The 12,893-nt window shown below is 41.6% G+C and overlaps 1 protein-coding gene across 1 annotated transcript in view; it reads left to right on the forward strand.

Moving 5' to 3' along the window:
• The first annotated feature begins 475 nt into the window (after positions 1–475).
• gabra6a (gamma-aminobutyric acid type A receptor subunit alpha6a) overlaps positions 476–12,893 on the forward strand; it is a 23,886-nt gene continuing 11,468 nt past the window's right edge. Inside the window, exons 1-7 of the mRNA XM_061899713.1 lie at positions 476–1,046; positions 1,111–1,217; positions 1,295–1,362; positions 2,901–3,121; positions 3,202–3,284; positions 3,364–3,507; positions 8,881–9,033. Coding sequence (XP_061755697.1) covers positions 997–1,046; positions 1,111–1,217; positions 1,295–1,362; positions 2,901–3,121; positions 3,202–3,284; positions 3,364–3,507; positions 8,881–9,033 — 826 coding nt within the window. The 5' untranslated portion in view covers positions 476–996. The remainder of the gene's footprint in view (positions 1,047–1,110; positions 1,218–1,294; positions 1,363–2,900; positions 3,122–3,201; positions 3,285–3,363; positions 3,508–8,880; positions 9,034–12,893) is intronic.

The raw sequence follows: 12,893 nt of genomic DNA on the forward strand, positions 1-12,893 counted from the left end.
GCCAAATTTGATTACTACCAATATTTTACAGCAATAGTATCTGTATTGCTGTAATGTATACATTTTGATTTATTGACCAAACTTTTAGCTTATTACTTCCACGGGTGATTGATTCATTCTTTGGTGGAAACAAGTTACTTTACATCAAACCATGTTACTAAAAAAATGAATATAAGAACGAGGCAGTCTTTTGAACAGCTCTTTTAAAGAAACGACTCTTCAAGAGCAGAATCCCGTCAAAGAGCCATAAATCCATCCATCCATTTTCTTTGGCTTATTCCCGTTTGGGGTCGCGGGGGGCGCTGGTGCCTATCTCAGCTACAATCGGGCGGAAGGCGGGGTACACCCTGGACAAGTCGCCACCTCATCGCAGGGCCAACACAAGACAGACAACATTCACATTCACACACTAAGGCCAATTTAGTGTTGCCATTCACCTATCCCCAGGTGCATGTCTTTGGAGGTGGGAGGGGCCTATCCCCAGGTGCATGTCTTTGGAGGTGGGAGGAAGCCGGAGTACCCGGAGGGAACCCACGCAGTCACGGGGAGAACATGCAAACTCCACACAGAAAGATCCCGAGCCCGGGATTGAACCCTGACTACTCAGGACCTTGGTATTGTGAGGCAGACGCACTAACCAGAGCCATAAATCGCATCTCTAAAACTGGACTGTAAGGCATTAAAGCCGTAGCGCCATCTAGTGTCCATTATATGCGACACAGCCTTGTTAAGATCTATGAAAGAAGGGTTTTAAACTTCTTAAAGCTTCCTTTTACTTCTTCTCTCATTTTAACCAATCAAGGTGTATCACCCATCTATGGATCCAAAAGAATACACCGTTTGTCTAAAGGATCTCCTAATCTGTTAATTGGATTACTAGTCCTTTCCTGATGTCCACAGTGCCTTTACGCACAAGCACAGGTCACAGCACCAAAAGGACCCTAAGTATTTTCTGCTCCTTTTTATATACCATCTGTCGAGCATTTATTAATAAAGATGGCCATCTTTTTGCTGTACTGCCTTCTTGCCGGTATCTGTGGGATAAGGTAAGTCTTGTCAATTATATGACGGACATTTGAATCTTTAAGTATTGTTCTATGTTATTTCCAGTCTCGCTAACAAGAACACAAATGAAAAGATTTACTCAGACAACATCACTCGGATTCTGGATCGACTCCTGGATGGTTATGACAACAGACTACGACCTGGATCAGGAGGTACGCATGGAAACCTTGTGTATTAAAGCATGATTTGCTCTAATAGTATTATTGTGCACTTTTAAATTGTGTTGCAGGTGGTATTACTGAAGTGAAAACAGACATATTCGTCACAAGTTTCGGACCTGTGTCAGACATTGAGATGGTACGAGGAGATGTGGTGACCGTGTCCGTGTATTTGTATCTGGATCAAAACACTACACACAGTGGGGCAAAGAAGTATTTAGTCAGCCAGCGATTGTGCAAGTTCTCCCACTTCAAATGATGACAGAGGTGTGTCATTTTCATCATAGGTACACTTCAACTGGGAGAGACAGAATGGGAACAAAAAAATCCAGGAATTTTAAAGAATTTATTTGTAAATGATGGTGGAAAATAAGTATTTGGTCAAGCATTCAAAGCTCTCACTGATGGAAGGAGGTTTTGGCTCCAAATCTCAGGATACATGGCCCCATTCATTCTTTCCTTAACACGGATCAATCGTCCTGTCCCCTTAGCAGAAAAACAGCCCCAAAGCATGATGTTTCCACCCCCATGCTTCACAGTAGGTATGGTGTTCTTGGGACGCAACTCAGTATTCTTCTTTCTCCAAACACAAGGAGTTGAGTTTATACCAAAATGGATACATGGATGATACAGCAGATGATTGTTAGAATATCATGTGGTCAGATGAAACCAAAATAGAACTTTTTGGTATAAACTCAACTGGTGGTGTTTGGAGGAAGAAGAATACTGAGTTGCATCCCAAGAACACCATACCTACTGTGAAGCATGGGGGTGGAAACATCATGCTTTGGGGCTGTTTTTCTGCTAAGGGGACAGGACGATTGATCCGTGTTAAGGAAAGAATGAATGGGGCCATGTATCGTGAGATTTGGAGCCAAAACCTCCTTCCATCAGTGAGAGCTTTGAATGGTTGACCAAATACTTATTTTCCACCATCATTTACAAATAAATTCTTTAAAATTCCTACAACGTGAATTCCTGGATTATTTTTTCCCATTCTGTCTCTCCCAGTTGAAGTGTACCTATGATGAAAATGACAGACCTCTGTCATCATTTGAAGTGGGAGAACTTGCACAATCGCTGGCTGACTAAATACTTTTTTTGCCCCCCTGTAGCTGTACTGAACCAAAAAGCACCGTAAGATTTTTCCACTCAGTACGCCTCCACAAGCCCGGAGTAGTGTGACTAAAATTGCATTTTCATGCTTGATTGAGATAATTAGTGAACACAATAGTCGGGCATACGTTTTGCCTTTGGCTCACTTACCGTCTGCACCCAAAATGAACCAAACCGTGTCTTTGATACCGGAAGTATGCCCTGCCCGTCACACCCCGAGGTGTCAGCAGTGTGAGACAAAAAAAAAAAGCATGCCAGTGACCAATGACTGCCTGCCTTTTGGGCATCCTGCCATGAGAGAACATGTAATGAGCTGTAATCTGTTTGAGCAGCTCTATGACGCCATTACTGATGGCTTCTGAATCAATATGACAAGATGTCAGCCACAGAGCGCCTAATGGACTGATTAATGCTTATCTAATGAGTGACAAGCAACTGTCGTTGGCCGCTCTGGTAAAATGTTTCCAACTGGAGAAAGTTGAAATGTATTTTGGTGTGAGGATGGTTAGTGTTGTGTTTATTGCATCCCAATGAAAAAGGTATCACCGCCTTGTATTCCAGGAATACACCATGGACATGTTCTTTCGACAGATGTGGGTTGATGAAAGACTTCAATTTGAGGGTCCCATTGAAATCCTGCGGTTGAACAACCTAATGGTGGACAAGATCTGGACACCGGACACCTTCTTCCGTAACTCCAGAAAGTCCATTTCCCACAACATGACCACACCTAACAAGCTTTTCCGTATCATGCAAAACGGAACCGTCCTCTACACGATGAAGTGAGCCCACAGTATACGTGGCCAAGGTTGTTCTGCACAGGCAACAATAAATTGACTCCTGTTCCACTTCTTGTTGTCAGGTTGACAATAAGTGCCGAGTGTCCAATGTGGCTTATGGACTTCCCCATGGATGGTCACACCTGTCCTCTCAGGTTTGGAAGCTGTGAGTAACACACATGCTTACACTCATCGTGAGTACAAGGAATATTAACTTCTCTTGTAAAACATAACTGACTTTTTAGACGCCTACACCAGCAGTGAAATAATCTTCACCTGGAGGAAGGGGCCCGTGGCGTCTGTGGACTGTCCCAAAGAGTCCATGAGTCTTTTGCAGTATGATCTGGTGGGACAGACTTTGTCCAGCGAGGTTTTCAAGTCAAACACAGGTACCAGCCACACTCCAGAAATTGATATTTACAGTACATGTACAAACCCCGTTTCCATATGAGTTGGGAAATAGTGTTAGATGTAAATATAAACAGAATACAATGATTTGCAAATCCTTTTCAAGCCATATTCAGTTGAATATGCTACAAAGACAACATATTTCATCTTCAAACTCATAAACTTTATTATTTTTTGCAAATGTAGCGACCAACTGTAGTTACTGACAGTGGTTTTATGAAGTGATCCTGAGCCCTTGTGGTGATATCCTTTACACACTGTCTGTTTTTGATGCAGTACCGCCTGAGGGATCAAAGGTCCGTAATATCATTGCTTTCGTGCAGTGATTTCTCCAGATTCTCTGAACCTTTTGATGATTTTACGCACCGTAGATGGTAAAATCCCTAAATTCCTTGCAATAGCTCGTTGAGAAATGTTGTTCTAAAACTGTTCGATAATTTGCCTACAAAGTGGTGACCCTCACCCCATCCTTGTTTGTGAATTACTTAGCATTTCATGGAAGCTGTTTTTATAGCCAATCATGGCACCCACCTGTTCCCAATTAGCCTGCACACCTGTGGGATGTTCCAAATAAGTGTTTGATGAGCATTCCTCAACTTTATCAGTATTTATTGCCACCTTTCCCAACTTCTTTGTCATGTGTTGCTGGCATCAAATTCTAAAGTTAATGATTATTTGCAAAAAGTTTGAACATGAAATATGTTGTCTTTGTAGCATATTCAACTGAATATGGCTTGAAAAGGATTTGCAAATCATTGTATTCTGTTTATATTTACATCTAACACAATTTCCCAACTCATATGGCAACAGGGTTTGTATATACTATCAACATAATACAGTCATCACACAAGTTAATCATCATAGTATATACATTGAATTATTGACATTATTTACAATCCGGGGGGTGGGATGAGGAGCTTTGGTTGATATCAGTACTTCAGTCATCAACAATTGCATCAACAGAGAAATGTGGACATTGAAACAGTGTAGGTGTGACTTGAATGAATGAATGAATTGTTTATTTTGAGCCATACAAACAAAACAAGAGATGACATAAAATACAAAAGAAATATATAAATACATTATTTTTACACCTACATTGAAAACATTACATGTGACTAATCTTTTGTAGATGTCAAGATTGGCTCAAAAGGGAGTGGGAAGAAGTCAACTTATTAGGTCACACCCCTATACTGTACATATACTATATATATATATATATACAATAAATAATACAATATTTAGTAGGATATGTACAGCCAGCAGAGAACATAGTGAGTTCACATAGCATAAGAACAAGTATATACATTAGAAGTACATTTGAGTTGTTTATAATCCGGGGAGATGGGATGTGAATGGAGGAGGGTATTAGTAAAGTGTTGAAGTTGCCTGGAGGTGTTGTTTTAGAGCGCTTTTGAAGGAATATAGAGATGCACTTACTTTTATACCTGTTGGGAGTGCATTCCACATTGATGTGGCATAGAAAGAGAATGAGTTAAGACCTTTGTTAGATGGGAATCTGGGTTTAACGTGGTTTGTGGAGCTCCCCCTGGTGTTGTGGTTATGGCGGTCATTTACGTTAAGGAAGTAGTTTGACATGTACTTTGGTATCAAGGAGGTGTAGTGGATTTTATAGACCAGGCTCAGTGCAAGTTGTTTGACTCTGTCCTCCACCCTGAGCCAGCCCACTTTGGAGAAGTGGGTTGGATTGAGGTGTGATCTGGGGTGGAGGTCTAAAAGTAACCGGACTAGCTTGTTCTGGGATGTTTGGAGTCTAGATTTGAGGGTTTTGGAGGTGCTGGGGTACCAGGAGGTGGTGTTTTCTGCACCCCTCGGTTTGTGTTTCAGTTGCCATGACTGCAGATTAGTTCCACCTGCCTCTGATTCAGGACGCACACCTGCTCCTGGGCACTAATCAGAGAGCTATTTATTCCCTTTTCTTTCTACAATCAGTCTGCGCAACAGTGACGATATTTTCTGCCTGTTTCCATGCAAACCTGTACGCTTTGTATTGTTCTATGACTTTTGAGTCCTTGTTTGTATGCTAGCCTACCAGCTATCTGCAAGCTCGAGTTTTTCCTGTTTTTCCTACAAATAAATAATTTCCTACTTGCACGCTTCGTCCAGAGTTTTCCGTATGCATCTTCGGAGAACGACCTCCACATGAACATGCGACCTGATCGTCACACTTTTGGGTGTCGTACGAGTTACTACGATAATCTACGTCACTGCAGCTCAGACAAGGAACAAACCAGAGTGGGCGGGGTTTGTTTTCAGCGCAAAACGCATTTTTACAACAAAGTACTGCATAAAAGTGATAATACCGTATTTCCTTGAATTGCCGCAGAACATATAGTATGCGCCTGCCTTGAATTACTGCCGGGTCAAGCTCGCTTCCCAGAATAATTGGCGCATGCTTAGAATTACCGCCTGGTCAAACTGGTGACGTCACCAGTGACACTTCTCCTGTCATCATTTTCAAAACGGAGGAGGCTGATTTCAATACCGGTAATTTGAAATCGCATAAAGGGAAGAAGATTAAGAGCTATTCAGTAGGATTTAAGGTCCAAGCTTACATTACACAAAACATTTTACTGCATGCCTTTGGTAAGTGTCGGAGTGAGAAGAGGTTTTAAAATAATTAGCGCATGCTTACTTTTACCACATGCTTTTGGTGAGCGCAGGAGTGAGAAGAGGTTTTAAATCAATTAGCGCCCTGGCAGCAATTCAGGGAAATACGGTATATCATATTGTAGGTTTTTATTACACTTTGCATTTATATTTTGCTGTTTTTTTTTTACATTTTTGTTGTAAAAGATGTCTATTGAGGAGTTGGTCTGAGAAGTAAAAGAGGAGCGATGTTCATATGTTGTTAATATTCAGTGTTTTATTGTTAACAGTTAATATTGTAAATTGCACTATCGTTATTTCAATGCACATTTGGGGTGTCCCATTTAGTAATAAACTGTAAAATTCCATTCCTTTTTTTTAGGTGGTCTGTCATAACATTTTTAGAATTCTATCGGACATTGTGACTTTTTGAACAAAAATTTCCATATGAGTTGGGAAATTGTGTTAGATGTCAATATAAACGGAATCAAATCATTTTCAACCCATAAGTTTGATCACATTACGCCTGTACTGTATATACCTTTATATACATATATACATACATATATACCTATACTGTATATACCTTTATATACATATATACATACATATATACCTATACTGTATATACCTTTATATACATATATACATACATATATACCTATACTGTATATACCTTTATATACATATATACATACATATATACCTATACTGTATATACCTTTATATACATATATACATACATATATACCTGTACTGGCTCACCTGCACTGGCTTCCTGTGCACTTAAGATGTGACTTTAAGGTTTTACTACTTACGTATAAAATACTACACGGTCTAGCTCCATCCTATCCTGCCGATTGTATTGTACCATATGTCCCGGCAAGAAATCTGCCTTCAAAAGACTCCGGCTTATTAGTGATTCCCAAAGCCCAAAAAAAGTCTGCGGGCTATAGAGCGTTTTCATTTCGGGCTCCAGTACTCTGGAATGCCCTCCCGGTAACAGTTCGAGATGCCACCTCAGTAGAAGCATTTAAGTCTCACCTTAAAACTCATTTGTATACTCTAGCCTTTAAATAGACCTCCTTTTTAGACCAGTTGATCTTCCGTTTCTTTTCTTTTTCTTCTATGTCCCACTCTCCCTTGTGGAGGGGGTCCGGTCCGATCCGGTGGCCATGTACTGCTTGCCTGTGTATCGGCTGGGGACATCTCTGCGCTGCTGATCCGCCTCCGCTTGGGATGGTTTCTTGCTGGCTCCGCTGTGAACGGGACTCTCGCTGCTGTGTTGGATCCATTGTGGATTGAACTTTCACAGTATCATGTTAGACCCGCTCCACATCCATTGCTTTCCTCCTCTCTAAGGTTCTCATAGTCATCATTGTCACCGATGTCCCACTGGGTGTGAGTTTTCCTTGCCCTTATGTGGGCCTACCGAGGATGTCGTAGTGGTTTGTGCAGCCCTTTGAGACACTAGTGATTTAGGGCTATATAAGTAAACATTGATTGATTGATTGATTGATATTCAGTTGAATATGCTACAAAGACAACATATTTCATGTTCAAACTCAAACTTTTTTTTAAATTTTTTTTTTGCAAATAAACATTAACTTTAGAATTTGATGCCAGCAACACTTGACAAAGAAGTTGGAAAATGTGGCAATAAATACTGATAAAGATGAGGAATGCTCATCAAACACTTATTTGGAACATCCCACAGGTGTGCAGGCTAATTGGGAACAGGTGGGTGCCATGATTGGCTATAAAAACAGCTTCCCAAGAAATGCTCAGTCTTTCACAAGAAAGGATGGGGCGAGGTACACCCCTTTGTCCACAACTGCGTGAGCAAATAGTCAAACAGTTTAAGAACAACCTTTCTCAAAGTGACATTGCAAGAAATTTAGGGATTTCAACATCTACGCTCCATAATATCATCAAAAGGTTCAGAGAATCTGGAGAAATCACTCCACGTAAGCAGCATGGCCAGACCTGTCTCCCATGGAAAATGTGTGGCGCATTATGAAGCGTAAAATAGGACAGCGGAGACCCCGGACTGTTGAAGGACTGAAGCTCTACATAAAACAAGAATGGGAAAGAATTCCACTTTCAAAGCTTCAACAATTAGTTTCCTCAGTTCCCAAACGTTTATTGAGTGTTGTTAAAAGAAAAGGTGATGTAACACAGTGGTGAACATGCCCTTTCCCAACTACTTTGGCACGTGTTGCAGCCATGAAATTTTAAGTTCATTATTATTTGCAAAAAAAAGTTTATGAGTTTGAACATCAAATATGTTGTCTTTGTAGCATATTCAACTGAATATGGCTTGAAAAGGATTTGCAAATCATTGTATTCTGTTTATATTTACATCTAACACAAATTCCCAACTCTTATGGAAACGGGGTTTGTATTAGAGTTCCTGAAAAAAAGGGACCCAAACACATCATACCGTACAGCAGATTTTTATATCTTATTGTGGCCCCTCCCCACCCCCAGACACCTTTTTTTCTCTCAATCAGGTTGCGACCGAGCAACGTTGCTCCTAATGAGACTGGAGGTCACTTCCTCTCTCTTGTACTCTCCATCCTTTTGATGTGTGATGTTAGTGCAATCCAAACGCTGTCTATGTACTGGAGCTCTATGCCCCGCCAGTTATTTAGTTTCAAGAGCAAGCAAGGGCATTGATTGTGCACTCACCCCCGCTCTGTCCCTCAGGGCTGCTGTCTTCACACATGCTGTTTGTCTTCCAGGTCACTACTCCGTGCAGGTGGTCCATTTCCACCTGCAGAGGAAGCTGGGATATTACCTCATCCAGACGTACATCCCGCTCATCATGGTTGTCGTGCTGTCACAGGTTTCTTTCTGGATCAATAAGGAGTCCGTTCCTGCACGTACAGTGGCCGGTATGTTACTGGCACTGTCATTTAGGGCGGGGGGGTGTCCAAAGTGCGGCCCGGGGGACATTTGCGGGTCATTTTTGGACGGCCCTAAGCACATTTGAAACATACCAGAAGAAAAAAGAAAAAACAGAAAAAGGGGTAAAAAAGAGTAGTGAAGTGAATTATATTTATATAGCGCTTTTCTCTAGTGACTCAAAGCGCTTTACATAGTGAAACCCAATATCTAAGTTACATTTAAAGCAGTGTGGGTGGCACTGGGAGCAGGTGGGTCAAGTGTCTTGCCCAAGGACACAACGGCAGTGACTAGGATGGCGGAAGCGGGAATCGAACCTGCAACCCTCAAGTTGCTGGCACGGCCACTCTACCAACCGAGCTATGCCGCCCGTAAACAGGTGAAATGTAACAAGAAAATGTTGCAAAGTTGACTCTAATAACACAAAGCTGCCATGCTGGCTGTTATTTTCTTTCAAAAAGAAAAATGAATCCAAATCAATGTCACATTAAATATTCCACTTAGACATATTTTGGGGGGAAAATGTTGCATATTTTGTGTTTGCCAAATAAGAAACAAAGTGGCAAGAGTTATTTGATGACGAACCCCAAGATGCAGAGAAGGAGGGAGGCATTTTGCAGGAATCCATCCATCCATTTACTACCGCTTATTCCCTTTCGGGGTGGCGGGGGGCGCTGGCGCCTATCTCAGCTACAATGGGGCGGAAGGCGGGGTACACCCTGGACAAGTTGCCACCTCATCTCAGGGCCAACACAGATAGACAGACAACATTCACACACTAGGGACCATTTAGTGTTGCCAATCAACCTATCCCCAGGTGCATGTCTTTGGAGGTGGGAGGGGCCTATCCCCAGGTGTATGTCTTTGGAGGTGGGAGGGGCCTATCCCCAGGTGCATGTCTTTGGAGGTGGGAGGGGCCTATCCCAGGTGCATGTCTTTGGAGGTGGGAGGGGCCTATCCCCAGGTGCATGTCTTTGGAAGTGGGAGGGACCTATCCCCAGGTGCATGTCTTTGGAGGTGGGAGGGGCCTATCCCCTGGTGCATGTCTTTGGAAGTGGGAGGGGCCTATCCCCAGGTGCATGTCTTTGGAGGTGGGAGGGGCCTATCCCCTGGTGCATGTCTTTGGAAGTGGGAGGGGCCTATCCCCAGGTGCATGTCTTTGGAGGTGGGAGGGACCTATCCCCAGGTGCATGTCTTTGGAGGTGGGAGGGGCCTATCCCCTGGTGCATGTCTTTGGAAGTGGGAGGGGCCTATCCCCAGGTGCATGTCTTTGGAGGTGGGAGGGGCCTATCCCCAGGTGCTTGTCTTTGGAGGTGGGAGGGGCCTATCCCCAGGTGCATGTCTTTGGAAGTGGGAGGGGCCTATCCCCAGGTGCTTGTCTTTGGAGGTGGGAGGGGCCTATCCCCAGGTGCATGTCTTTGGAGGTGGGAGGGGCCTATCCCCAGGTGCATGTCTTTGGAAGTGGGAGGGGCCTATCCCCAGGTGCATGTCTTTGGAGGTGGGAGGGGCCTATCCCCAGGTGCATGTCTTTGGAGGTGGGAGGGGCCTATCCCCAGGTGCATGTCTTTGGAGGTGGGAGGAAGCCGGAGTACCCGGAGGGGACCCACGCAGTCACGGGGAGAACATGCAAACTCCACACAGAAAGATCCCCAGCCTAGATTTGAACTCAGGACTGCAGGAACTTCGTATTGTGAGGCAGACGCACTAACCGCTCTGCCACCGTGAAGCCCATACTAGAAAAATACTAGAACTAGAACAAACAAAGGGTACAAACAAAAAGCACGCAGGTGGGCGGATATAACAAACTAAGGGCTATGAACAAACTAATCGGAAGCCGGGAACAAAAAACAGTAAGATACCAAATCTAGCTTAGCACTACGCTGCATTCACACGAGCAGTAGGAAGCACAAGTAGAAAAGGACATTGACACGACAATAATCCAGCCCTGACTGGGGGAGAAAACAGGTCTTCAACAGTGGGTGGCTGATTGACACCAGGTGTGGCCAGGTGCCAGTCAGCCACAGCTGAGGGTTACACAGCACCCAGGGAGACAAAACAGGAAACAGAAGCAAAATAAGAGTGCTGACAGGAACTAAAGACAAATGCAGAGGAAAAACTAAGACATAGACCAAAACTGTCAGGGACAAACCTGACACAAAGTTGTTGTTTTTTTTCTAAAGAAGGGCCTAGTAATAACAAACAAAAAACATAAAGAATAATAAAAGTTATATTTGACAGATGGATCTGAAGTTGGTCTCAGAGAATATTGTTTTTCAAGTAAACAGTAAAAAAAAAAAAGTTTTTTATTTTCAATGAGTAGGACCCTTTTGGATCCCCAATCATTTAGTGCAATTTTTTTTTGTGTCACTGCTAAAAAAATAATAACAAATTGAAATCAATGGTGTTATGTGTTGATATCTTTAAGGCTCCAATTATTCTAAAATCTCAAATATTCCACTTTAAAATTTGATTGGGGGAAACTATTGCATATTTGTGTTTTTTCCCCATAACAAAAAAAAAAGGGCAGACGACTTACCATTTTAATAATGTTATATTGACAGATAGACCTAATGTTGATCTAGTCATTTAAACCTTGAATAACAATAATACAACATAATGACACGTTTGTGAGCAACAAGTATGTACTTCCAATCCCTCCATCACAATAAAATAAGAGTTGTAGAAATGATTGGAAACTCCAACCAGCCGTGACATGATGTTGTTTACAAGTGGATGTAAACTTTATATAATATATCAACAATATATTCTTTTACATAAGCTGCCAATATTTAAATATTACTTTTAAAACTGGCAGCTCAGTCACCAGAATTTTACAGTAAAAGCAGTGTTGTTGTTTTTTTACAGCATATAAAAAAAGGTAATGAATGGAATTGAAAACAATTACACAGTTTTTAACACAGCGGCCAGTTTTGTTTTGTTTTTACTGTAAAATATTGTTGTTCTAATGTATTTATTTATTATAATTTTTAAAAATGTTTAGTGTCTTACTGTATATGGATAAAAAACAGTACCAAAGTTGATTTTACAGTAAAAATCTCAGTTGGCGGATTATAGCCCTAAAATCTATTGCCAACTTTATAGTCAACAGCAGGGGTCACCAACCTTTTTGAAAGCAAGAGCTACTTCTCTACCAACCGGCATAGCTCGGTTGGTAGAGTGGCCGTGCCAGCAACTTGAGGGTTGCAGGTTCGATTCCCGCTTGTGCCATCCTAGTCACTGCCGTTGTGTCCTTGGGCAAGACACTTTACCCACCTGCTCCCAGTGCCACCCACACTGCTTTAAATGTAACTTAGATATTGGGTTTCACTATGTAAAGCGCTTTGAGTCACTTGAGAAAAGCGCTATATAAGTATAATTCACTTCACTTCTTGGGTACTGATTAAGGCAAAGGGCTCCCAGTTTGATACACTCTTAAATAAATTTCCAGAAATAGCCAATTTGCTCAATTTACCTTTAACTCTGTTATTATTATAATATTTATTGTTGTAGAAACAGTGATCATCTTAATGATTTCCCACAATACATATAAATAGAAACAGATAAATATCAATATGCAACACTTTATTTGGATATTCTCTCTAAGTTTACATTTTTCAAATTGAACATTTTCAAATGATCACTTCTAAGACAGTCTTGTGAAATCACAATATCCTATTTTAACTAACTAGCCACTAACATTTTTGAACAAATCATGAATTACTTTCCTTTTACGGAAGTTTTTTTTGTAGAGAATAAATGATGAAAAAACACTTAATTGAACGGTTTAAAAGAGGAGAAAACACAAAAAAAATGAAAATGAAATATTGAAACATAGTTTATCTTTAATTTC

The sequence above is a fragment of the Nerophis ophidion genome, linkage group LG05 (genome assembly GCF_033978795.1).
Source record: "Nerophis ophidion isolate RoL-2023_Sa linkage group LG05, RoL_Noph_v1.0, whole genome shotgun sequence".
NCBI classification, from domain to species: Eukaryota; Metazoa; Chordata; class Actinopteri; order Syngnathiformes; family Syngnathidae; genus Nerophis; species Nerophis ophidion.